The following is a 26,078-nucleotide window of genomic DNA, read 5'->3' as shown; positions in this document are numbered from 1 at the left end:
CTCTCTTCTGTCACCATTTTAAATGGGATTTCATCTCCTGATTGGCCACTCTGTGTGTGAAGGCTGTGCTCTTGAACTTGAGAACTCACTGATTCTTACAGGTCTGTGGAGCAGCCCAAAGCAGATGGGGGAGCTAGCCCAGGCCAGCTTTACCCTGATTTACCAGGAAGCCTCCAACTCCTAACATCTTTCCTTTTTCCATCATCCCAGTTTTCACTCTTCCAAAATGAAGGGCTGGATAGACGTGCACTATTTCCCAGAGTGAAACTCCAGCCAAAAGTAAATTGCAGCTTGTGTTTTTACTTCTTTGCCTTCCTTGTGATTGAAAAAATTGGACATTTGTTCCCCGCTGCAGTGCACAGAGCTGGGCTGCAGGTACCCAGCCTCCCTACATCATCTGGCCTTGTCAAACTAGACCTTTACATAAATGGAAAATGTCTCCTGCCCGTCTGCAGAAGCCGGAAGGGGCAAGGGGACTAGCTTTCCTGTTTGTTTATTTGCTTGTCCATTTATTTGATTGTTTATTCACAAGTTCACTGATGCTGTCAGGCCTTGGAACGGTGCCTCCTGCGTGCCGTGCACGGGGAACGCAGTACTCTGGTCCGGAGCTCAGTGCTCACAGCCCAGCGTGGCCTCAAACCGCGATGAGGGCTGTGGAGCTGTTATTCCACAAAGCGCTTTTGGGCGGAGCTGGTTTCCGGTGCCTTTGCGTCGTCTGAGTTGAAATGTTGCATAGGCGAATACAAGTCTGGGGCTCAGCCTACCAGTTGGACTGGGTTCAAATCCTGCTCTGGATTCAAATCCTGATGGGTGTCCCTGGACAAGTGACTTCATTACTCTGAGTTTCATGGCCCTGGTTTGGAACAGGCTATACCCATGCGTGCCTCAAGTGGTGCTTTCTAAGTGTTGAGTCAAATTGTACGAGGTAGCTGGCCTAAGCGAGGTGCTCAGGGGGTTTTGGTAGCTGTTCTTTCTCCTGAGTTTGACCTTTGTCATTGCTCTGATGTGTTTATTTGGAAGCCAGACTCTTCTGTGAGAAGGACTCAGGAGTGACTTCTCTGCCCTTGCTCCAACATGGACTCAGAGTGTGACCTTGGGCATGTCCTTTCCCCTCTCTGGGCCTCAGTTTTTCCACTGATGGATGACCTGGGGTTAGAGCAGGCCTTCCTTGAGGACTGCTCGTGTTCTGAAAGGGGAAGCCCAGGTGACGCAGTGGTAAGGGATCCGCTGCCAATGCAGGGTATGCAAGGGTTGGAAAATCCCATGGCAGGCTGCAGACCATGGGGTCACAGAGAGCTGGACACAACTGAGCACAGTGCATCTTACATTTCATTTCGTGTCCTGAAAATAATGAGCAAGGACTGACAATGGATGCACCGGGTGAGAAGGAGGAACCACAAGGAGGTGAGGATGCACCATCTGCCAATTCCATCCGTGGCGTCTCGAGTGAGTTCTGCCTTGTGAGAGCCCTAACCCTAACCCTGAACCAGAGAGGGTGTGTGCTGAGCTCACCCAAACCCAGCTCTTACCCCCAGCTTGGTTCATGCAGGCATCTTCTGAGCATTTACCTTGATCTTTTTTATTAAATACAGACAAGGTTTACTGACTTCTGAACTGTTGGGAAAAACTACTGGTGTCTCATTAAAACTGCATTGCTCACTTGTACCGAAAAAAAAGAAAACAAGCCCATTAAAGTTTCATACCTGATATGGTAGACCATTAAAGATTCATAATTGCAATAAAACTCTCCAGTGGAATTTGAATTTTCACTGCGGTGATGGTACAATCAGCAGAGTCCTCATTGGAAGCTGCAAAATCCAATAAATTTCAATAAAATCTTGGGAAGGTGGGGAAAAAGGGGCTGAAGTCAGCTTCCTCTGGGGCCCTGGCACAGCGAGGGTTCCACTGCTGTGCGTGTCTGGAGAGGGAAGATTCCCGCCCACCCAGCTCAGCACAGGGATCAAGTTGTTGGCAGGTCTCTCCCCCGACTCCTTCTGATGCAGGAGCGTAGCCCCACTGCCATCCTGCCCTGGGTTCTTTGGGCTCATTTGTTCCCTTCACCAAGCATGAACAGAGCACAGACTGTGCATGGCAGGATGCCCCGGGGCTGAGGGTCATATCAGAGGTGGAAGGGTAGGCTGGCTTTTCTTCAAGGAGGAGCCAGTACTGGTCAGAGCAAGGCTTGGCAGGCTGGCAGAACGTCGGCCAAATGCCAGCTCTTCTCACTTCACTTCCTGACCTCAGTCTCCTCACCTGTAAGATGGGGATATGAGTATGTGCTTCATGGGTGTGGTCAGTCCGTGTGAGTGGAAGTGGAGGGCAGGGCCAGAGAGGGGGCAGGTGGAAAGGCAGGTGGTGTGGCTTTAAGAGGCTCTGAGGAGGCAGAATCACAAGATTTGGTTGGTGAGTGACCAAGGGATCCCTTAAGGGTAAGCATGGTTTTCAAGAATGCAGCTAACATTTATTGAGCACTTATTGTATCCTGGATACTGTGTTACCTGCTTTGTAGTTGTTCATTCCATGAATATTCACTAGGTACCTTGCATGTGCCAAGTGCTATCTTAGGTGCTGGGGCTACAGCGGAGAATGCATGACCTCATTTTTAATCCTCAGACAATGAGGTAGGCACTGATGCTTAACCTGTTTTCCAGAGAAGGTAACTGAGTCACTGAGAGGGTAGGGAAATCACCCAAGGTCACACAGCTAGGAAGTGGCAGCTGGAATTAGACCCGGAGGACAAGACTCCTGAATCTGTGTTCAATAACCACACAGCAGATGGCATCTCATTTAGACGATGTAACACTCTAGTGAGTGGTGGTCTTATTCTTGTTTTGAGGGAAGAAAGGCTTGGAGATGTAACAGTATTTTCCCCAGGTCTCTCAGGGAGTTACAGGGAACCGTTTACCAAGGCTGGCTCACTCCCGAGCCTGAGCACTTTCTGCTGCTCCAAGAGCTTCAGACCCAGGGGAAATGAATTCCTGCTTCCTGGTGGTTGGCTGGCCAAGTTCAGGGAAAAGCAGTGTCCTGTCCTTGTTAAAGTCCCTTCGCGCTCTCCACGGAGCGTCCTGAACCCGAGCCTGTCACTCGCTGGGCTGTGGATGATGGAGGAGTCTTTGCTCTGCCTTAAAATGAAGGGCACTCCCGTGGTCCGCCCTCCGCTCCTCCGTCACTGGTGATGAATAGGACGCCCGTGGTGACAAATAAAATAAAGCCTCCTTTATTCGTTTATCCTTCCACGTCCTCCCCATCGGCACCCGTCTGCAAGCTGAGCAATATTAGACACTCGATCACACTCTCCCTTCTCTAGCGGGTCGTGTCCTGACAGCTCTGGGTGGGTGCTGTTTCCTTGGTTAATCAGCCTCAGGGTCTGGGCTTGGCTGTTGCCTCGCTCTGTGTCCCCTGGACAGGTCCCTATGCTGCCTGTCCAGGCAGTCTCCCCATCTGTAGGGGACCCTGGAAGGCCTGACAGTCATTGCCTGTCTTTACCTTTTGCCTTGATTACCACCCCACCCTTCCACCACCCCCCCAACCCCGGCCCCTGGCTGTCTAACTCAGCTGTCTTTTGTGGGAAGGAGAGGAACATTCCAATGACTGAACATATAGAACTCTTAGCTGGGTTTTTTGTTGCCTGGGGCAGCAGTGAGGGGTTGGGCGGGGGGTTGGCTGGAAGGGTGGGCTTTAGGGGAAGCGCTGGGTGAAGACCTTTAAACACTCCACCTGTACTTCACATCACACAAAACAAAGGAAAAGGGGAAGCGAGTGGAAGTAAGCCTCAGAGAATAGGGAGGAGGGGTCTCTGCCATCCCTTCCCCATAAACGTCTCCCGTGTGCCAGACACTGCGCGGGGATACAAGTGCCTCGGGGTTGAGGAAGAATACAGGAGAGGCTGGGCCCAAATGCTGGCTCCCTGTTCACATGTGATGGTGACCTTGAGCCAGCTGACATGTCGACCTGTCCCTGCGGTTTGGAAAGAAAGCGAATGAAAAGCTCTCGAAAGCCTCTCTCATGTCAGGCCCTGTGCCAAGTGGTCCCACTTGCTTCTCAATGACCTGGGGATTGCAAGCAGTCTCGTGTGCCTTGTACAGAGCAGGAGACAGACTCGGAGTGTCCTTGAACTGGGCAGGGCCACATGGCCACTGTGTCCTGGCTGCCTGGCTTCAGGACGACGGTTATCTTTCGGCTGCACCGCGGGGACAAGACTGCAGAGCCTGCTGGCCTGGGGCTGCTGGGGTCAACAGGGAGACGCTGGATTTATTTGAAACTGGCTGGTGGACTTTAAATGGCATTGAACATGCAGATGACTCTTCTGACAGGGCTCGCAGGCCTCGGGAAGCTTTCCAACAAGTAGAAGGAATGACAGAGAGCTGGACACAGAAATGGGAGTCACTCGGACCAACTCAGATGCTGCGAAGGGCTGTCTGGAGACAGCCCCATCTAGAGTTTTGGTTTGGTGACTCAGATGGTAAAGAATCCTCCTGCAATGTTGGAGACCTGGGTTCGATCCCTGGGTTGGGAAGATCCCCTGGAAGAGGGCAAGGCACCCCACTCCAGTATTCTGGCCTAGAGAATTCCATGGACTATTCTATGGGGTTGCAAAGAGTCAGACACGACTGAGCGACTTTCACTCACTGAAGAAGAAAGATAGGAGAAGAGAGGAAAGAGATGGGAAGGACAGGCTCATGTACCCCCATTAAATCGGGGTTTTCAGAGAGTGACTGCAGAAGGCAATGGCAACTCACTCCAGTACTCTTGTCTGGAAGATCCCATGGGCAGAGGAGCCTGGTGGGCTGCAGTCCATGGGGTCTCGAAGAGTCGGACACGACTGAGCGACTTCACTTTCACCTTTCACTTCATGCATTGGAGAAGGAGATGGCAACCCACTCCAGTGTTCTTGCCTGGAGAATCCCAGGGACGGGGGAGCCTGGTGGGCTGCCGTCTATGGGGTCGCACAGAGTTGGACACGACTGAAGCGACTTAGCAGCAGCAGCAGCAGAGAGTGACTCCTGCTTCAAGTCTGTTCCCTGGTGGATCGCACATGATCCCCATGCTGATGCACAGGCTGGGTAGGGATTTATTCAACAGGCATGTGATTAGCACAGCAGACCTTCTATTTGCCAGATATTAATTCTTACAAGGAAGCTGCAGTACCTGTCCACTGGTGATTCACAGGACCGATGACACGTGCCCGGCCCAGGGCAAGGGAAGGTAACTGAAGTTTGGAAACCATAGCACTAAATCGGCTCACCCCTGCCCACATCAAGAAGCATTGCCTCCAGAGGAGACTGATACCCCCAACCCAGCGCAGCCAGTTTTAGCTAATAAAAACAGATGCCACCATGTAAATCTGAGTTCCAGTTAAACAGCGAATACTTGATTTAGTGTACTTAAGTCCCATGCAGTATCTGGGACATTCCTCACTGTAAAGGGCCAGGTATCTGTTTGTGGAATTGAGTTGTTTGCCCCCAGGGCCTAGACCCGTAGGGAGGGGCTTGCTCACAAAGGATGCTTGCACTTATCTGGTCTCTCAGATGTTACTTCCTTTAATTAAACTGCTGAGATGAAATAAAGTATGTGGGAAAGATTAAAATTGATTCCCTTAGCTTAACAAAAGCCAGAGCTATTGAGAGGGATACTTAAGCAAACAGAGCACTTCAGCAGATGAAAAGTACAGCCTGGCTCCAGCTCAGAGCTGTGGGGAAGCGGGGAGCTGGGGGCAGAGGGGAGAGGTGTAGCCGCTACGCAGGGAAATGTGAGGACCCAGAACAGTGGGCTGGAGGGAGCTGGCATCGCAGTCCGCTCTCAGTAAGGCCCTGGTACCTGCCCTGCGAAGGTCTTCTTTAACACAGCTTTGCTTCTCAGCATCAGGAAACACCAGCTGGGAGAGAAGCACAGAGGGAAGAGGCAAAAGCCACACCTCCTGTGCATAAGCACTTATTTAGCACTTATTGTGTGCCAAGCCTAAAATCAGACATTGTGTCTTACCTTAAGCTCTTTACAAGGAGACCAACTCAGGCTACCTAAGCTTCCCAGGCGGCACTAGTGGTAAAGAACCCGCCAGCAGGAGGTGTGAGAGGCACCGGTTCAGTCCCTGGGTTGGGAAGATCCCCTGGAGTAGGAAATGGCAACCACCACGGTATTCTTGCCTGGAGAGTTCCATAGACAGAGGAGCCCAGCATGCTACACTCCATGGAGTTGTAAAGAGTCACACATGACTTAAGTGACGTAGGACACACAAGTTCTCAGGGATTTTTCGACTGGGGAGCTCAAAGATATGGAAAGAGAGAGAAAATTGTGGATATTGCTGGTGGCATTGAAAACCAATGCTGATGACCAATGACGATGATGACTGTAGAAATTTGGAGGGCAATCCTGGGCTAGGATTCCCTCCCTATGTGCAAGAAAACTAAGCGACAAAAGTTTAATGGATTTTTGTCCCCTGTTCTTAGTAACAGTGGAAAATGTGCTCCTACATGTAATTTGGAAAGTAATTTCCTGAGAAAAATTTAAATAGGCCTCTAAAAGAGCCTGGTGGGCTGCAGTCCATGGGGTCGGGAAGAGTCCGGCATGACTGAGCGACTTCACTTTCACTTTTCACCTTTATGCGTTGGAGAAGGAAATGGCAACCCACTCCAGTGTTCTTGCCTGGAGGATCCCAGGGACGGGGGAGCCTGGTGGGCTGCCGTCTCTGGGGTCACACAGAGTCGGACACGACTGAAGCGACGCAGCAGCAGCAGCAGCAGCAGCAATAATATGCTGGTGTAACCCAAACTCCTTTTGAACCTGACCTACGGTTTTTCTTTTTTTTCTGCCTTCATGCAAAGTAATAGATCTTCTGAGGTTTTGCTATAGATTTATTCCCAAGAAGTAGGACTGAAATAGCATGAAATAAAACCCAAAACAATGAATTTTGAAACCAGGCCACTATTTGAAAGGTTTTTTTTCTCTCCTAAAGTAACAGAAAAGTACCTTAATAAAATGAATGTGTTCTTTTAATCGATTAAAAAAAAAAGGAAGTTTATTGGAGGATTTGCTTGAGTTCATGTGGCATGAAAGTAGCAAAGCCAGAGTGTCTACCCAAGTCTGATGGTCTTTGAAACCTTTGACCATAGGGTTATGCCACCAGCTGGGTTATAGGGGTCATTCAGGTTTTTAAGCTAAGGAAACAGGAAACAGTAAAACCCGGTGCCAGGTCTGGGGCCAGTTTAGAAGTTAATACACGGAGGAGAATGCCAGCCCAGGACCCCAGGAGTGAGCAGGTGGAGCCGCAGGTTAGGGAACGGATGTAGGGGGAGGAAGGTGAGACTTCCTGGGGAGAGAGAGAGAGAGAGAGAGAGAGAGAGAGAGTGTGTGTGTGTGTGTGTGTGTGTGTGTGTGTGTGTGAGAGAGAGTTGCTCAGTCGTGTCCGTCTCTTTGCAATCCCATGAACTGTAGCTTGCCAAGATTCTCAGTCCATGGAATTCTCTAGGCAAGAATACTGGAGTGGGTTGCCACTGGGGATCTTCCCATCCCAGGGATCAAACCCAGGTCTCCGGCATTGGGGGGACAAAGGCAGAGTTGATGATGAGGGTGGGTTTTCAGAGCTGGATGCTGCAGGCAGGCCTAGGGAGGAACAGCAGAAGCCTGACAGCAGCCCAATAGCAGATAGCGTTAGGACCTTGGAGCCTGACTTGGGTTTCCACCCCGCTGTCCTCTTCACTAGCCTCTGTAACCGCAAACTGTTTACTTAACCTGTTTGAGTCTCTGTCTTTTCTCTGGTCAGATGCAGAGCAAATGATCCCTACTTGGCAGAATGCGGAGGATATTAGATAGGGAAAGCTATGTAAAGGGACAAACAAGGTTCTTGGCATACAGTCAGCATCTGGTCAGAAGTGGCTCGAAATTTGGGGCTCCAGGCTGGTGTCATGTGTTGCCCCCCCCCACCCCGAGCTGCAGCAGAAATGGTCCTGGAGCTAGGATTGGGGGGGACTGGTATCTGACTCTTCACTCATTGGATTAATTTTTATTGAATTCCCACTGTGTTCTGGGCCTTGGAGACAAGGCGTGGAGAGGCTGGCGGGAAAACCCACTCATAGCACAAGGTGGAGCCCACTGAGCAGCCTGAGAGCAGGAGGAGGTCTGTCTTTCTCGGCTCCGTGTCTCAGTGCAAGCCTGGCACACAGGAGGTATGCGGGAAGTGTTGGATGGGGTTGTGGAGGCAAAGGGCCTTCTCTGAACGCATCAACACTGGAGCAGAGGGGAGACAGAAAGACTGAATTTATAACCACTTTCTATTCTAGAAACTCCCTGGTTGCAGGTGAGGGGTTAAAGAAAAGACAGGAAATTGAGGACCAGGGTTTTGGTTCTCAGGCTCATCACCACATCTTCTTTTCTTCTCTTTTTCTTCCAAATTCGTGTTTGGCTCACCCTTTCCAAATTCTACTTTTAAAAATGCCGGAAAATTCCCCTAGGGGTGAGCATGTGCCATCAGCAGACAGGGATGGAGGGAAGAAGGAAGAGGGGCCAGAAACAACTGGTGTTATAGGGCTGCCCTTCAAGACCACGGTGGGCTGTGACCCTGGGTAGCCCCCTCTGGTCACCCATCAATGAAAGTAAAAAAAGCACCAAACCCTCTGAGTTGGAAAGTGCCCCAGCTGACCCTGAAACAGCTTGCTGGACAACCCTTCTGGTCTTGTCACATATTTATAGTTTTTTCTTCTTCTATTTTTTCTTCCTTTCATTAAAAAATATGTTCTTCCATTACCAAATAAAACCACCGTCTTGTCCTAAAAATCCAAGCAATATATTATTCCTTTATCAGTAGGCTAGTTTTCTCATTTACTGATTTCTCTTAAGTAAATTTAAATGATGTTTACACTAAGGCAGTGTAAGAATGCATGCTTAAGGTAGCAAACTTAATGATGTAGAAGTGTAAAAGGAAAAGTATTGGAACAGTGCCTTCACATCTCATCTTCCCCCCCAATTCCACCTGCATCCAGGCCTCTGAAATGGCTTCTGTTTTCTAGATAAGGAGACCCTGGGGAACTTCACAGACCCACTCCTCAAAGCCCTTGTTCGGTTGAGGGAGGTGGCCCTTTCTAGTGACAGGGTCATGGGCTGAGGATCTGGATTGGATGGTTGGTTCTGCCATTGATTTGCTGTATGACCCACAGGCATTCACATAACCTCTTTGAGTCTCTTGCTGTGACCCTCAAGCATCCACATAGCCTGTCTGAGGCTTGGTGACCTCCTTCCTAGGCTACCCAGGAGGAAAATTGCTATCTGGACTCTGAAGCCCCTGGCATGAGTCAGTATCCTGCAGACAGCCCAGGTGACTGTGTTGTGTTGTGGGCTTGGCAGGTTGGGGACCAGATTCTGGAGGTGAATGGGCGGAGCTTTCTCAACATCCTGCATGACGAGGCAGTCAGGCTGCTCAAGTCATCCCAGCATCTCATCCTGACCGTGAAGGACGTCGGGAGGCTGCCCCACGCCCGCACCACCGTGGACGAGACCAAGTGGTTTGCCAGTTCCCGGATCGGGGACGCTGCCACCAACTGCGCAGGGTGCGGCCGTGCTGGGCTCTCACTCTGAGCCCCAGGATCCCAGGGCCGTTCCTGAAAGCCAGTAACAGCCCCTTCCACCCCTGCACCATGCTCTGTGCCCCGAGCTGTGGAGACTGCCCCGGTTCCCTGAGCCTGAAGTCCCACCCCAGGCTCCCTCCCGTTTGCGGGGCCTGACCATGGGCACATCCCCTTTGCTCTTCTGACCTCAGTTTTCCTTGGAAAGCTGAACCGCAGCATCCAGTTTGCTCGCTCTTTACTTGCTGTTTAGCAAATCTCATAACTTCCTTTTTGGCCCTTAGTTGCTTTGTCTGAAAAGTGGGAATCCTAACTGCAGCCCGCATTCCAGGTGTGTGGATAAGGATCCCACGAGTGACTTGCATGAAAGGGTCTTGGGAGTCATAACGTGAGAGATAGTTTCCAGGTGGCTGCATAGCTGCTAATAATGTAAAGTGTCACCTTTGGATTTCCATTTGAAATCCCAAACTGACTGGTGTCCCCCAAGCCGAACACACCCAGGGCATCTCTCTCTCCCTTTCTTCATCCCCTCCTTCCTCTCTTCCTTTCACCTTCCCAGTACAGTAATTTTTAAAAATTAGTTACCAACATTTAAAAAGACATCAGGTTTCCCATGGGTGGGGAGAGGGGGAACACCTGGACTTCTGGCTGCTTCTTGAAAATCAGGGATTCTGGAAGCTTGAGACCACATTTTTTTTTTTTTTTCATGGAAACAGACTGGAAGAGAGCTGCACCTGCAGGCTGTTTCTCAGCATCTCCAGTTGCCCCGGTCCTCACCCTCCCTGGGCTGGCCTGACCCCGAGACCATGTGGCACTTATTACTTAATCTCTCCTCTGCGTGTTACCTGACTTGGCCCTACAGGCCGTGAAACAACTCAGCAGACCACCTTGCCTGGTTTTAGAAGTGCCATCCACATGCTTGGTCAGGAGTTCAGAAAGTGCCCGTCTGTCCAGGGCCTGATATTCCCTTGAGAGGGCCCAGTGAACACGGCCCATGGTTCTCCCAAAGTTTCATTCCTCTCGCTGTAAAGCAGCCATCCCCTGGCCCATGCCTGTTTGAACGGCTCAGACATCAGGCTGAACATGCTTGTCTTTCTTCGTAGGTTTCCCGGGGATCTCACAGCAGAAGGGACCAACAAGGTAGGCTGCTCTCTGTCTGCGGGTGTCTTTGGCTTCTTCACTGGTGCCCGAGTGGGGAGCTCTGGGTCCAGCAGGGTGGGCAGCCCGCCGACTGCCTGCGTAACCTCCTTCCCACACTCCTGGGAAGGTTCCAGGCCACCAGGTTCTAGGCACCACCCTGGACCCCAGAGTTAGCGGCACGAACAGCACAAATCAGGTCCCCACCCGGGTGGGGGTCACACCCAGTGAAGGAGACACACATCAAAGTAAAGCAAACCTGCGTGTGTATCTCATCAGCAAAGATGTTCAGTGCCTTCCAAGAAAGGTGCCAGGTCTTAGGAGAGAGAACGGCAGATGTTTAGGTGCGGGGAGGGCAGAGGTAGAGGGCGAAGGCTCTCTAAGGTGGCAACACAGTGTCTGGGCTGTAAGCTGAACATGAAGTGGCGGTAGTGAAATCAGTCTGGGCAGGAGCCGGAGGGGAGGATGCAGTCAGAGGGCACAGCATGTGCCAGGGCCCTGGGGCAGGCGCCACGCATGGCTTGTTGGTGGGATCGTCAGATCCCATAGGACTTAGTGAGCCGGGGAAGAGGTGTGGCTGCTAAGCCAAATGGGGTGCCATTGAAAGGCTTCACCAGGGGGACAACATGAGATCTATGTTTTCACGAGGTCATCTCAGCAGCTCTGTGTAGGTGACAGGGAGAGGCAGAGGGGACAAGCAGGGAGACCGGGTGGCCTCTTAGACACGGCTGATGGTGGTGGAGGCCATGCTGGGAGGTGTGCCGTGTGTGCAGGTCTGAGCCACGTTTCAGAAATAACATTACTGTTATCCCCAATGTACCCAGAGAGAGACAGCAACCTAAACAGTAAAATGGGAACCGTAATAATACTGCTTGACCCTGAATGGTCACGGGACTCTGATGAGACAACACGTGTAAAAGTGCCACGTGAGCCAGAAAAGCACTTTGCAGCTACACGCGACCAAGACCCAGTGCCCTGAGGACGTCCGGGAACACCTGCGGCTTTAACCCTGGGTGGAGACCTCAGAGGGACCCACCCCATAGTCTGCAGGGTGGTAGCTGGCTCGGCTTTCAGAGCAGACTGGCACACCCGGGGCCTCTGTCTCGCTGTCTTTCAGCTGGGGTTTTACAAGGGGCCAGCCGGCTCCCAGGTGACCCTGAGCAGCCTGGGCAACCAGACGCGGGTGCTGCTGGAGGAGCAGGCGCGGCACCTACTGACCGAGCAGGAGCGTGCCACCATGGCCTACTACCTGGAGGAGTACCGCGGCGGCAGCGTGTCGGTGGAGGCCCTAGTCATGGCCCTGTTCGAGCTGCTCAACACCCACGCCAAGGTGACCCGCGCCTCCTTGGGCAAGGCGGGGCTGGAGGGGCCTGATTTCAGCTCCCTCAGGGTTCTACATCCTTCCCTGCCTCCCTCTTAACCCCACTCCTTTACTGAGAACCCACAAAGAGTCAGACCCAGCCTGAAGCCTGGGCAAAGACTGGTGACCGAGACAGACCCCACCCCCAGCCCCCACCCCTGAACCCCTCAGACTCTCAAGGGAACAGACCACGTGCCTTGTGTTTGGGGTCCCAATGTAGCAGCTTTTTATGCTGGGTGTACATTAAAATCGTCTGGATTGCTCTTAAAAAGCAATGCTCAGGCCACACCCCAGGCTGGCTAACTCCGCATGTTTCACAAGCCCCCAAGTGACCAAACCGTGCTACCCTCTTTGAGTACGCTGCTCTAGTGGAGAGGCCTGTTTGAGGTTCAGAAGCTGCACCAAGGAAGAAGTGATTAAATCCACTGGGAGTGGTTACCTTTGGGAAGATTTAACAGAGGGAAGTCAGTTTAAAAAGAAGGAAAAGGAAGGTACAGGCAAGGGCTTCCTGTTCAGGGACTTGGAGCCGGACATGAAAGGTGAGATGTTAGGGAAGAAGAAGTGAGCAGGGAGCAGGGGTCGATGACGCTGGGCCTGGCCTCTAGGGGTTTGGAATTTGTCCTAGGACAGTGGTGAGCCACGGAGACTTAAGGAGGGAGGGCAGTGACCAAGTTTGCACGAAGGTTGTTTGGGGTAACGGGTTTCCCAGGCGGTGCCAGTGGTAAAGAACCCACCTGCCAATGCAGGAGACCCAAGAGATGTGGGTTCGATCCCTGGGTTGAGAAGATCCCCTGGAGGAGCGCATGGCAACCCACTCCAGTGTTCATGCCTGGAGAATCCCATGGACAGAGGAGCCTAGTAGGCCACAGTCCATTGAGTCAGACGCGACTAAAGCAACTTAGCACGCATGCCTGCATTTGGGGTGGCAGAGGGCTGTCATGCCTGCCGGTGGAGCTCCCTGCTGAGTGCTTGGCTTGTGCCGGCCTCCAGTTCTCACTCCTCTCCGAGGTGAGAGGCACCATCTCCCCGCAAGACCTGGACCGCTTCGACCACCTGGTGCTGAGACGGGAGATTGAGTCCATGAAGGCGCGGCAGCCCCCGGGTCCTGCAGCCGGGGACACCTACTCCACGGTCTCCTACAGCGACACGGGCTCGTCCACAGGCAGCCACGGCACCTCCACCACTGTCAGCTCGGCCAGGGTGAGCAGCCCCTGCCCCTTGCCTGATCTCACAGCCAGCAAGGGAGTTAAGACCCATCTGGGTTCGAATCCAGCCCTGGGAGTCTCTGCTGGGACGTGACTCCTGGCCAGCTCTGGGCCTTCCCTTTCAGAGCCTCGGTTTCTTCGCCTGTGAAAACCTCCTGATTGCTGGGTGCCTCCTCTATGCCAGGCATGGGCTCTCAGACACAACGGAACAAGACGGATTGACCCTGCCTCAGGGGCTCACAGGCTGTGGGATGGGATGCAGGCGGGTGGGCTGGGGAAGAAAGGCGGAAAATGCAGGTAATGAGACAAATGGGCTTCCTTGGTAGCTCAGACGGTAAAGAATCTCCCTTCAATGTGTGAAACCCAGGTTCAAGCCCCTGGAGAAGGGAATGGCATCCCACTGCAGTATTCTTGCCTGGAGAGTTCCATGGACAGAGTAGCCTGCTGGGCTGTAGTCCATGGGGTCAAAAAGAGTCAGACACGACTGAGCAACTAACATTTTTCTTAATGAGACAAACAGAACCAGTAGTGGGAGGATCCCATGAGACATCACGCTGGTGGTCTCATTCATGGTAATGGTCGTGGTGACCGGGATCTTCCCTGAGAGACCCACTCCTGATTCTCTGGAGCCCCGGAACCCAGCCTGACTTTCTCCCAGACTCACCAGCCCCCAGAAAGGCATCTGGGCCGCCTCAGGGTGTGGCTGTGCCCCCAGGATGCTCAGAGGCAGATGAACCCTGGGAGGCCTTGGGGAGGAAAGGGCAGGGGAAGTGCCTTATCCATTGCAGGACACAGCCAGTTACCAAGACCGATGCCATGGAAAAAGTCGGAGCTGGAGGTCAGGAGAGCCGGCTCGGCTCCGTCCTCTGCTTCCCTGCCTGTCGGTCATTCACCACCTCTCCTGTGGAAGGGGAGGAGGAAGTCTAGTTCTTTAACCACTGTTACTCCCAGACACTGAACTGGGAGCTCTTACGGGTGGAATCTCTATTAGACAGTGTTGGTTGTCCTGTTGGAGGAGGAGGTCAGAGGATGCGATGATGTCCACCTGCAGATACAGGTGGTCAGCGCGGGCACAGGTGTGCTCACAGTCACCAGGAGAGCCCCGCAGCATGCCCGCTTTGTGGGCTTCAGCTCCCAATGTGGCTTTTTTTTTTTTTTCTTAAAGCTCTGGGGATCTGAGCTTCTGGGGAAACTTCTATTCCTCTACCTCCTGTCCCTACCATCCGGAGTCACCTTCATCCCCCAAGTCCTCATCCTTCCTGGGGTGGCTAGGAAGCTGCCGCCCATTCCTCCAGGCTCTGGACACGGCTGCAGACCACTTCTGGGGCAGGGAGGAGGCTGTCCCCCACCTGGGGCTGCATGTTTGGCTCTGATGTGGCACACATGGGTGATGAGCTGGCTTCAGGCTGTGGAGCCCTGGCCTGAGGGTTCATTTCTGTCTGCGTCCAGCTCCACTGAGATTGGCTTAAGTATGTCCATGTGGGGATTCAGGAGCCACAAGTCACTGCTCTAAAATTTGGGGGGTTGCATACTGTACTTCTGGGGTGATCCCTTTAGAAGTGAGGATGAGAGATCCAGTGGATGGGATGGGGTGTGTTCTAGCCTGGGAGGTAAGGGGCTTAGGTTTAAGCCCAGCTTCTCTGGGCCTTGGTTTCCCTGTGGGTAGAATGACCTGAGGTCCTTGGTGACTCTGGCCACAGGAGCCCAAGGCCCTGAGGGCAGGCCAGGCTGCAGGACTTGGAGGTGTATTCCCAGGAAGGGCTCAGGGTAGGGGTTCCAGCCCCAGCTCAGCGCCTGGGTCTCTCCTGTACCTGGAAGGCACTGTCCCTGACCATCTGAGGCCCCGCTGTGGCAGCTGACCCTGCCTTGTCAAAGACACCTTCCCTCCAGATTGGAACACCCTGGGAAAGGCACAGCTCTTAAAAGCTACAGGATGATTTTGAGCAGGAAGTTTGTAGGACAGATGGAAAGGGTCTCCCAGCTTCTGAATAAACTCCAGGAGTTGGTGATGGACAGGGAGGCCTGGCGTGCTGCAGTCCATGGCGTCGCAAAGAGTCGGACACAACTGAGCACTGAACTGAACTGATGAGTCTGAGACCCCCTGGAGAGCACAGGTGTGTCAGATCAGGACTGACCAAGGTCAGGACGAGCACTGGGAGGTGGGTGCTAAGAGAGCGATGTGCAGGCAGGAGAGGCAGTGTGAAAAGGCACCCTCCTCCGCAGTGCCTGGCTCTCCCTCCTTGCACTGGGGCAGCAATGCTCCTTTCCCCAGCTTGTTGGGAGCGTAGAGGACGAGTAACCTCCCAGACATGCTGCCCACACCTGGAGAGCAGAGGAAGCATCTGTTCTTCTCCCGTTTCCCAGCCTGGCTGGGGTAACCACCCTGTATCCGGGGACTTGCAGGCACTTGAGGCCTTCTGGAAAGCACGGGGCTGAGGTTCTGCCGTTCCCCCTCCAAACGTCATCCCACACCAGGCATCTTCCACAGGCACAGCCCTGGGCTCCTGTTCACGGCGCTGAAGTTCTCTGCCAACATGGGGCCTGGGCTTCCCTGGAATCTGGGTCTTCTCTGATGGAGGCTTCCAAACAAGACACTCCTTCAGGCTCTGCCTTTCAGCCACAGATGTGACCTTGGACAAGCCACTTCCCTTTGCTTAGCCTCAGTTTTCCCATCTGCCAAGTGGGAATAATGATCCCAGCTTCACCTGCTGGAGACTCCCAGGGTTGCCCTCAGGGGGCATGGCCATCTCCTGATTGCCCTTCTCAAGGACACTGTCCTTTCTTGTTTTCCTTCTAGGAAGCAGTTAGAATGAAGCCATGCTGACTGTCCCTGTGGGGTCTTCCTCATCCCTCCTTTATTCCTGCCCAAAGCAGTCCACGTGAAGAGAAAAGGAGTTTGGGGAATTTTTGTTTGTTTTGCCTTGTGTGTGTATGTGTGTTTGGGAAGGGGGTTTGCTGTGCCCGCTCCATCCCTTATGTTTATTTGACGTATTTTTCTTTTTGCCTTTTGCCCACCCTTCCTCCCCAGGAGCGGCTGCTGTGGCTTATAGACCTGATGGAGGTACCGTCCTTCTTGCTGAGTGGGGCTCTGGGGATCCTTTAGCTGGGGTGGAGACAGGGGGCTGTGGCCCTTCCCCTCACTCCTTTGTGCCTACACCCAGCCCAGCGGGGAGACCAGGTTCTTCTTGGTGTTCTCTGTCTCTCCTATTTGCCAGTCCATCAGGGTTTTCAGGCTCTGCGGTGGTTCAAATCCCAGCTCTGCCAGTTCCTTGCTGTGTGACTTCAGGAAATGATTTCACCTCCCTGAGCTCAGTTTTATAAAATGTTGATGACAGTTCTGTGCTATGGAGCTGTCAAGAGACCTCTTGGCCTTTGCCTGTGCCACACAGTCTGTCTGTCTGGAATGTTCTTCCCACTTCATATGGCATGGCTATCTTGTGTGTGCTTCAGCCCTTAGCTCACATGCCTCTTCTTCCAAGCAGACTTCCCTGATCTTCTCAAAGGGGGTGACTTTGAGTCTCTGGATCCTTCAGCCCCCTGGGCTTCCTGCCGTTATGGCTCCTGTGTCATTATATTCTAATAATATTTACCAGCCTGGTCAGTTACCCCCCTCAACCATGGGCTGCTTGAGGACACAATTGTGTCTGGAGTCAGCATTGATTCCCTAGTGCTCTGCATAGAGCCTGGTCCGCATTAATAATTTGGGCCTTTCTTAATAATAATGATAGCTGGCATATGTCAAGAGTCTCCATGGCATGGTGATAATGCTTTCCAAGTATATCTTCTTTGAGCCTCTCGGTAACTAGCTGTGGCAAGTACTACCATGATTTCCATTTTACAGAGAAGAAAACAGGCTCAGGGAGAAGTGACTTGCTCAAGATTGCTCAGCTAGCGAACGGTAGAGTGTGGATTCCAGCCCAGGCCTGCTTACCTCTGAGCTGGTGCTAACACTGCACTCTGGCTGTGATTCTTCCCTGAAGCTCAACCGGATCCTTGTTAAGCATCCTCTACCTACCAATCTATCGACCCGTCTATCTATTTCTGCTCTCTTCCTCCTTATCTTCCTTTTGTTCCGTTAGCAAATTTCGATTGAGTGATTGCTACCTGCTATGCACAGTTGCAGTGCTAGGAATACAGCGGTGAACAACAAAGAAATCCTTTCCATTATCCGATTTAGAGCGGAGCAGGAGTGACAGACTAAACCGGATCGAGAACTGAAATACGCAGTGTGTTAAGTGGTGAAAGTGCTAAGGAGAAAATAAGAAACAGGAAAGGGGCGTGGTCAGGAAGTGACACCTCAGTAGGACGAGAAAGAGGTAAGGAAGACGGTCCTGCCCACAGCTGGGGGAAGAGCATTTCCAGCAGAGGGAAGAGCAAGTGCAAAGGCTTTGAGGTGGAACCCGGAGTGTCTGAGCAAAGTCCAGGAAGCCAGAGACTGGAGCAGTAAGTGAGGGGAAGGGCAGTGGCGGATTAGTGCTGCTGCCTTGGAGTTTGTGTCTGAGCGAGATGGGAGCTGTTGGAAAGTTGGAACAGGGGCCAACATGGTCTGACTGGTCTGCCTTAGTTGTACCTGGATGCCGCTGGTGGTTGAGAGTGGATGAGCGTGGGTTTGAACCCAAAACAAGTTCATTCCCAGGCAGGTGCTGGGGAGGTTGTGCAGCCCAAGCTGCTAAGAGATGTGATAACAGGCTTTGCAGGGGCCAGCTCTTCCTGCTGCCTGGTCAACCCTGGCCTCAGTGTCTCTTGGGAACCCCCTCCCTCCAAACACACACAGCAGGTCTCAGGCTAGACGCCCCACACTGCCTGCATGCGGAGCCACAGGACAGACACCTCTTCCTGGAAGCCCCTCTGTGTGGGAATGCAGGGCACCAGACCCATCCTGGAAGTAGGAGCCCACACCCTTCCTCTGCCCTGTCCCCGCCATGCAGTGGCGCCCTCGGGAAAGCCCCTCACCCACCACTGGCCTGTCTTCCCATCTGTACAACCCAGGTAGGCTCCCAAAGCTCCTCCAACCCTGAGAGTCCTCTCTGTCGAGAGATTCTAGAAAATATTCCAGGGGAGGCACCGCAAGGAATGGCTGCCCTGTGTTTCCGCTACTTTCCTGGTTTTGAACAAGGGTTGCATCATTCCTCCTAAAGAACCTCTTCCTAAGGGGTCGAAATGACATTCACTTATTCCCTGCTAAGTGCCCAGCACTAGCCCACAAAACCACCCACAAAAGCTCATACAGTGAGCTTTTGCTGCAGAGATGCTGAGTAACAAACAAGCCCCATAGTCTAGATGGACATCAACTCAAAACATTTCTTGCTCATGTACAAAAATTCTTTCGCCCGGGGAGCACACATGTTTTTCATGTCTCCGTTAAAATGCCCACCCCGTTGCTTTAACCTCTTGCTGAGTTTTCTTCGGCACACAGGGAGAGTTGGTGGGGTCCACCGGCAGGGACCTCAGCTTTCTCCTGTCTGTGTCCCCAGTGCCAGCCCAGGGCCTGGGACAGGGTGGAGGCCAAGGAAATGCGAAGCAGAAACTGGAATGAAACCTCATTCCCTGGTCACTCAGGATCATCATCTCCCTTTCCAGCCTCCTGAACAGTTACCTCCTCTGTCATAGGAAACTGTCCGCTGCTCTGGCGCTCAGACAGGCAGGGTGGCAGGCAGCTGGCTCTCGTGACCCAGATGCCCCAGACGGATGCGCCAGTTGGAGCCAGTTCCCATTTAGCCCAGAGTTCCTGGGTCGTGCTGCACAGGTTATCCATCCCAGGTTCAACACGGCTCATTCTGCAGCCGTTTTCTCAAACCAGACACAATCGATCAGAGGAAATCAGATGCAGCCTCCCGCTTCAACAAATTGTGTTTAGTTTCCATTTGTCTAATAGAGTCAGCCCTGGCAGTTTTCTGCTACCTCCAGACAGTATCATCACCCTCCCATAAAGATGTCGGCCAGGAGAGCTTTGCAAAAGAAGAAAGGGCTGCCTGACATTTCTTGAATTCCTCATCTGGTGCAAACAGGCCTGAGGCAGAGGGGCTTAAATGCATAGGCTCTGGAATCTCACACACTAGGGTTGGCTCTCCCAACTGGTAGCCGTGTCACCTTGGGCAGGTGACTTAAGCTTCTGAAGCCTCAGCTTCTGCATCTGCACAATTAGCTGATAAGATCAGCCATCTGTGTGTTGCTATGGAGATCAAGTGAGATCCAGGGTGGGCTTACAGGTGTGGAATACTCAGAAGTTGGTTCTGCTGATACTCTAAAGGCCAGCAGGGACTTCCCTGGTGGTCCAGGGGCTAAGACTCCAAGCTCCCAATGCAGCAGACCTGGGTTTGACTCCTGGTCAGAAAACTAGATCCCACATTGCTGCAACTAAGAGTTTGCATGCTGCAAGTCAGATTCCACATGCCTCAACTAAGACGCAGCTCAGCGAAAGAAAAGAAGGAAGGAAGGAAATTAAGGCTGGCAAAGGGCACTGCAGAGGACTGCAGAGGAAAAGGGGTTGAGAGGCCAAGGCCAAGCTTGTGCCCACCGGGTAGATGTCATTGAGGGTGCAGTGGAACTTGCCCTGCTGAGGGCCTTAACTAGAGCCCTTCTCCTGGATTTGCCCTCCAGGCCCCTCATGTGTCTAGAATGGGGCTCTCCAGTCTTGTCAAAGGATGCTTGGGATGGGGTCATTGCTTCTAAAGGCCACTGCCATCTCCCCTGCAATAAGGCCAGAAGTGGGTGCGGGCATGGCTGGCAGCCCTTGGTAGCACCAGCCTCTTCCCCTTGGCCTCCATGCCTTCCTGCTCATGCGGGGCCAGAGGTGGATGGAGAAGCTCCAGCCTGTTTCAGATGCCTCCTGCTGCAGAGACCCCTGACTGTCAAAGCACCCCTTCCCAGAAAGAGGGAGCAAGTGATGAGAGGTTGACATCCCACCTACTGCATCGGCCTCTGGTCCAGCCTGGTTGGGTTAGCTCCTTTGCTGGGCAGGCCCCTCCCTAGTGGGGGAGCAGGAAGGAGCCCATCTATGGAGCCCAGTCACTCTGTGGCTCCTTATTTACATGATAGCAACTTTAAAAATACTCACAGCCCAGAAGTTGAGAGTTGTGTTTTATTTGGTGGACAGAACTGAGGATATAACATCTCAGAAAACTCAGGAGACTGCTCCGAAGAGACAAGGGCCAGAGGAGCCAGGATATATAGGAGTTTTTGTAACAAAAATCAGGTAGTCAGACCCTCAAGAGATTACTGTTCATTAAAGAAAACCAGGTATCTCAAGGAATTTGATGCTTTTCTGTATATGGGAAGATGCAAGAGTCTGGGCTCACTGAAACCATTCCTTGGCTATGCGCCTCAGCTCTCTGGGGCCAGTATCCCGTATTTTCTCATCCTGAGTTCCCTCGGGGCCCACAGCTCTAATGTGGTGGCTTGATGGCCACTGCATCCCTTTGTTTACTGCTACGATAGCAATGTTTTCATTCACACAGATATGCTGTCTATAGCCCCTTTCCAAGGAAGCTCCCCCGTGCACAGACAGGGACACGGTGAAGCTGGAATTAGTCTTTTCCCTTGAGTAGAATATCCCATTCCCTTCTGAGAGGCCTCAGCAATGCCCTTTACCTCCCCAGAACCATAGATTCACCAGAGGATGTTAGTAACCCTCTGGGCGGGTGCAGCTTTCCCTGGGCCGGTGTCTGAAATAAGGACCCTTCCTCCAAACCGGTTCATTGAGGAGCATCCTCCCCTCTGTGTGGGGACTGGGGATGTGGGAACTGCTTCCAGAAAACAAAACCAAGTCCATGGAGGTCAGAGCCTGCTGGAACATGGCCAGCCCCTGTGCCCCTCGGAGCTTGCGTTTTTCCAGCTACCCCCTAGGAGAGCTAGACTAAACACTAATTTAGAACTGGTGGAGGGGGGTTCACCTTTTCTGTGCCATGGACCCCTCTGGCAGACTGGCAAAGCCCTGGGGACCTTTCTCAGAGTAACAGTTTTAAATGTTTAAAAAGAAAACATGTAGAATGACAAAGGAAACATCATAAAATGCTGTTTTCAAAGATAGGAAGAAACATTGAAAGGTGTGCTTTTTTCTTAGCGTGCCCTATAACAAGGTCTGATGGCAGGTCGGTAACAGCTGCAATTATGAGGCCGTGATGAGCATAAATGGGACTTTGCGGCATCTGCAATGTGATTCGAAAGAGCTGTGACAGGGTCCCAGGCGCTGCTGATCGCACAAGGCTGTGTTGCCTCCACTCACAATGGAAGGAGATGCTACATTTCAGTTAGAGGTTAATGAAAATAAAGGATGCAGGGTTTTTCACGGGCCTCTGACTCCTTCCTGAAGCCCTGTTTTCCAGTGCCTGTCCTGAGGACTTTTCTGGGCCTGACCTGGAGATTCTGCCTCATGCTCTCTGCCCGCTGAATGACATCCTTTTCTTAAGAGCGTTGGGAGGGAGATGCAAAGGGGTAGAAGGAAGCCTGGGCTGTGCTGGGACGAGGGACACCCTCGTCTCAGGAGGACTTTGTGCGCTGGTTTCCCTGGGTCCTTTCTGCTTCGGTGGCCGAACATGGTAGCAGCAGTGGGCCAGCTGCTCAAAGACCCCGTGCTGCTTCCCACCGCCCCAGCCTGGTCTGCGAGCGCGGGCTCCCAGCACTCTGTGAGTGCGGGGATTGCTCCTCTCCCTGTCCTGTCTTCCGCCCTTCCCTCCAGCATCCAGACTTCCACACCAGCCGGTGCTCAGAGATGCTGGGGCTGCTTGATCGATGGGCCTCCACCAGCACAGCCAGTGCCCCGGGGTCCGCCCCTTGATTCTTTTGGATCCCCAGACCTGTCCCCTTCATTCTGGGCAGCCCCACCACCTGCCAAGAACGCCAGGACTCTCCGGCTCCCCCCAGCTGCTGTCACTCCTGCCCGCCCCCTGCCACTGCCCACACCGTGGCTGGGCCAACAAGCTCCTCTTCTCTGGCTCTGGCAGGGCCACCGCCTCTGGCTTTTCCTCCTCGTCCTCCCTTTGTCCTCCTCTTCTTGGTCTTTTCTCCCTGGTCTCCTCCCTTCTCTTGTCCCCTCTGATGCTCACTCCCCCTTCTCTAGTTTGTCTCTCTCCTGTGGCCCTCTTCTGCTCAGCAGCCCCCTGATGCGACCTTCCAGAAGCCCCTGTGACTCCCTGCCTCAGTTTTCCAGAGACAGAGAGAGGAGGGCGCTCCCAGTCTCGGGCTTCTGGTGCATTTGGCAGGGGTGGGGGCAGAGGTGATGCGAGCCTGTTGTCCAGACTTAAGAGTAAAGAAGCCAGAAGAACAAAGAGCTGAAAATAGCACCTTTATGTAAGAGCCCTCCCCTTGTAATGAGAGGGCGGGGTTGCAGAGCCCGGGAAATGGGCTGGGGGGGGAGGGGAGAGAGAAGGGAGGAGGGGGCGGGGAGCAGAGAGCCTCCTTCTGCTGGGGGTGGTACCTGGGCCACCCAAGGCCTTTTGGGCGTCCGTTTCCAGAACCGTGAGTCCATCTGGCAGAGGCCAGCTCGGTGATGGCCCCTCGTGACTTCATTTTCGCCCCACAGTGCCCCCGAACCAGACTGGAATATCTAGAACCCTGATTGGGCCAAAAAAATAAAATAACAAGTTCTCTCTGAAAGGGAGGAGATTTCCTGAACCGCCACAGATTTGAGGAGGAAGGGGATGAGGGAGCCACCGCCGCAGGTCCTGAGGGCATCCCGGCTCTTGTGGGAAGTCCTCTCTCTGGATGACAGACTCAGACCTTGAATAGGGTTCAGCTTTCTGCTCTGTCCTTGCTGTGTGACCTTGGGCAAGTGGCCTTCCCTCTCTGAACCTCAGTAACCTCAGCTGTAGAACTGATGAAAAAGGGTCCCACCTGGCAGGTTTAATTGAGCTGCCAGATCTAAACCCTCAGCTAGTCTCTGGCCTCCGTGGGTGCAGGAGGAGCCCCCCACTCCCATCCACTGAGCAGCTGGGGCTGAGAGGGGGATGGGAAGGAGGCCAAGATGCTACGGCCGGTCTGACCTTGATCCTCTTCTCGAAGCCTGTCCCGGAAGCGTTTCTGCTGACGCATCCCCCGGGTTCTTAGCCTGCTGTCTGCAGCTATTTCAGACGCACAAGGAACATGGCTCGGGGACTCGGGGCTCCTGAGCGTCTGGATTCGGCAGATGGAGTCTGGCAGGGCTGGGCTCCAAGCCGTCTGCCGTTTGCTCCACTTCAGGCCTTCCTCCCAGGGCTGGATGCCTGTCCACACTCCACCCTCACCCTCCCACCCATCCATCCCTGCCTTCCCTCTTGGCTCCAGGATGCCATTAATAACAGGGAGTGACTGAGGTCAGGGGCCAGCGATGGCCGTGTTCTCGCTTGTTTCAGAGAGGGTCCTCCTCCTGGAGTCCCTTGCTTCCTACAGCATCTAATTCTGGGGTCCTGCTAAGGTTGCATGGGCTTTGGGGTCACCCTGATGTGGGTTAGAAACCTAATCTGCTGTAGAATAGTCCTGTTGCCTTGGACAAGTCACTGCTCTCTCTGAGCTTAAGTGTAAAAATTGTGAGCCGGGACAATCAGAGTGCCTACCTTACAGGGTCATAAGGAGAATTAGTGAGACCATGTAAATAAAATGCCCAGCAGGGGCCTAGCATGCAGCAAGGCCTGCCACAGTTTGGAGTTCTCCCATGCCCTTTCTAAGAGAAAGTCACAGCCGCTCTGTAGTGCTGGGCAAAGACATGCTTGCGTTATCAGACTCTGGGTCCTTTCCTTGCTCCCTCCCTTTGACCCTATCACAACACCACCTTTCATCAGTGATTCCGAACAAGAGTTTGTGGGCAGCTCCTGTGTGCATGGCCCTCTGGTGGGTCTTAGGAACACCGGGACCTGCTCATCTTTTATCCCCATTAGCTTTCCTCATAAGTCAAGGCTGCCTGTTAAATGCTTGTTGATCAACTAAATGAATGTTCAAAGCTCCTGATACCAGAACAGGACAGAATCCCATATCTTTGGTCCAACCATGGACTGTCATCTAAGCCCCCAGGGTGTCTGCAGGCTGAGTTTTGGGGGCAGGTGGCAGTAGCTAGCTACATTGCAGGTGATGGAGGCCCCTCTCGTCCTTGCTATCGACAGCTCCCAGGTCTCTGACCTCCTGGGGGCCTCCTGCTGAGGCCAAGGCAGTGACTGCCCAGTCTTGGGAAGTCATTGCATGTAACCTGCCTTGCCATTCACCTTCACCCTAGATGGCTTGTGTTGCCCAGGCGGACTGATTCCTGGGAGCACTGGACACATTACAGTTTTGGGGGAGGGGGTTATTGGAGGACCACTGTTTCTTTCCATCGATGTGCTCCCCTGGGCCAGGGCACCTGCAGCCATTCAGTTCCTGGGGCAGATTTATAAGATCCCAGGATTCTAGTGTGACAGTCACCTCCCTTCAGATACTGTGCCAGGCTCTGTTTGAGCACTTTTCAAGTGTTAATGCATCCACTCCATGAGGGAGGGACTGCTATTTCCCTGTTTTACAGATGAGGAAACTGCGGCACAGAGCAGTCCAGTGGGTTGTCCACTGTCACTCAGCTGTGAGTGGCAGAGCTGGGAGTGATCTCAGAGAAGCCAGAACTGGTGCCTCTGATCAAGGTGGGGAGGAGCAGCCCTCCCCTCCTCAAGGGTGCCCCTGTCTTTGTATCACCGGGGCCGTCAGGAACATCTTCCTGCGAAGCGGTATGTGAGAGATCAGGGTGGGGAGGGCAGGAGATGTCAGGATGTTTGCACAAGCCTCAGCTTTGCGGGTAAAAGGCAGTTGACCTGGCCTGACACTGCCCCAGAGCCGTCACAAGACCAGATGAGGCGTCTTGGGTGAGAAAGGCTCATGGTTGGGAGGACAGAGATCTTGTTGGCCGGTGGGTTCCCATGGTGCCTGCCCAGAATACTCAAGGCTTCAGGAGGCTTATCTGAGACGGGGATCAGTATGGAGTGACCTGGCAGCCTCTGCTCTGGGGGTATGGAGTCAGGGGGCTCCTCCCATCCCCCCACACCTTCACTCTCATCATACCTTCACTTTCATTCAAACCATCATCGCTGCTCTCCATGACCTACTGTAGCAGCCTGGCTCAATTCTCTGTCTACTCAGGCCTCCTCCCCATGACAGCCAGAGTTATTGATTAATTCATTCACCCATCGATTCATTCATGGGTTAATTAATTTGCTCAGTAAATATTTATCAAGCAGTTACTATCCTGAATACTGAGGATACAGTAGGGACCAGGTGGTCACAAGTCCTGCCTTTGAGGAGTTATCCTAGTAGGAAGACATACAATGAGCAAATCAATAGTAGCCCATCAGGCGGTGATAAATCTTACACAGAAAAATGAACCAGGGTCAAGGGTTAGACAGAGGTGTGGGGGTGGAGGTGGTGCTGTTTGAAACAGGGCTGGTCAAAGAAAGCCTCACCCAGGTCTAAAATGAAGGAATGAACCAGGAGTGCTATGCAGGCAGAGCAGTGAGTGCAAAGGCCCTGAGGCAGGAACCATCCCATCCTGCTGCAAGAGTAGCAAGAAAGGGCCCAGAATTCATTGTGCCCAGTGAATGCAGTTTGGAATTTCCTCCACTTAAGATGGAAGGAGCCTGGAGGGTTATGAGCTGGCGTGAGACATCATCTGACTTGTGTTTCAAGATTACATCCTGGCTGCTGGGTAAGGAATAGTGATCAGTGCAAAGGAGAAAAATAAAGCAGGGCAGGGGTGAAGGTTGTGATTTTAGGTGGGGTTGTCAGAGTAGATCTTTTTGTGGAGGTGATATTTGAGTAAGGTCTTGAAGGGGGTGAACAAACAGAGCTCGCTTTGTGGATAGTTCTGGGAAAGAATGTTCCAGACGGAAGGGCCAG

At 52.9% G+C, this 26,078-nt stretch overlaps 1 protein-coding gene across 5 annotated transcripts in view; it reads left to right on the top strand.

The window, feature by feature from the left end:
- WHRN (whirlin) overlaps positions 1-26,078 on the top strand; it is a 92,223-nt gene that overhangs the window by 58,394 nt on the left and 7,751 nt on the right. For 2 of the 5 annotated variants that reach the window (XM_025282324.3, XM_006061204.4), the window contains exons 4-8: positions 9,337-9,539; positions 10,658-10,694; positions 11,809-12,021; positions 13,042-13,251; positions 16,285-16,317. In XM_025282324.3, the coding sequence (XP_025138109.3) occupies positions 9,337-9,539; positions 10,658-10,694; positions 11,809-12,021; positions 13,042-13,251; positions 16,285-16,317 (696 nt within the window). Of the gene's footprint in view, positions 1-9,336; positions 9,548-10,113; positions 10,118-10,657; positions 10,695-11,808; positions 12,022-13,041; positions 13,252-16,284; positions 16,318-26,078 lie in introns of all 5 variants that reach the window. The other 3 variants (XM_025282325.3, XM_006061205.4, XM_006061206.4) reach the window with 2 other exon arrangements.

Source organism: Bubalus bubalis, chromosome 3 (assembly GCF_019923935.1).
Source record: "Bubalus bubalis isolate 160015118507 breed Murrah chromosome 3, NDDB_SH_1, whole genome shotgun sequence".
NCBI lineage: Eukaryota > Metazoa > Chordata > Mammalia > Artiodactyla > Bovidae > Bubalus > Bubalus bubalis.
The sequence above is the reverse complement of the archived record's forward strand: the minus strand, read 5'-3'. Positions and strand labels throughout refer to the sequence as shown.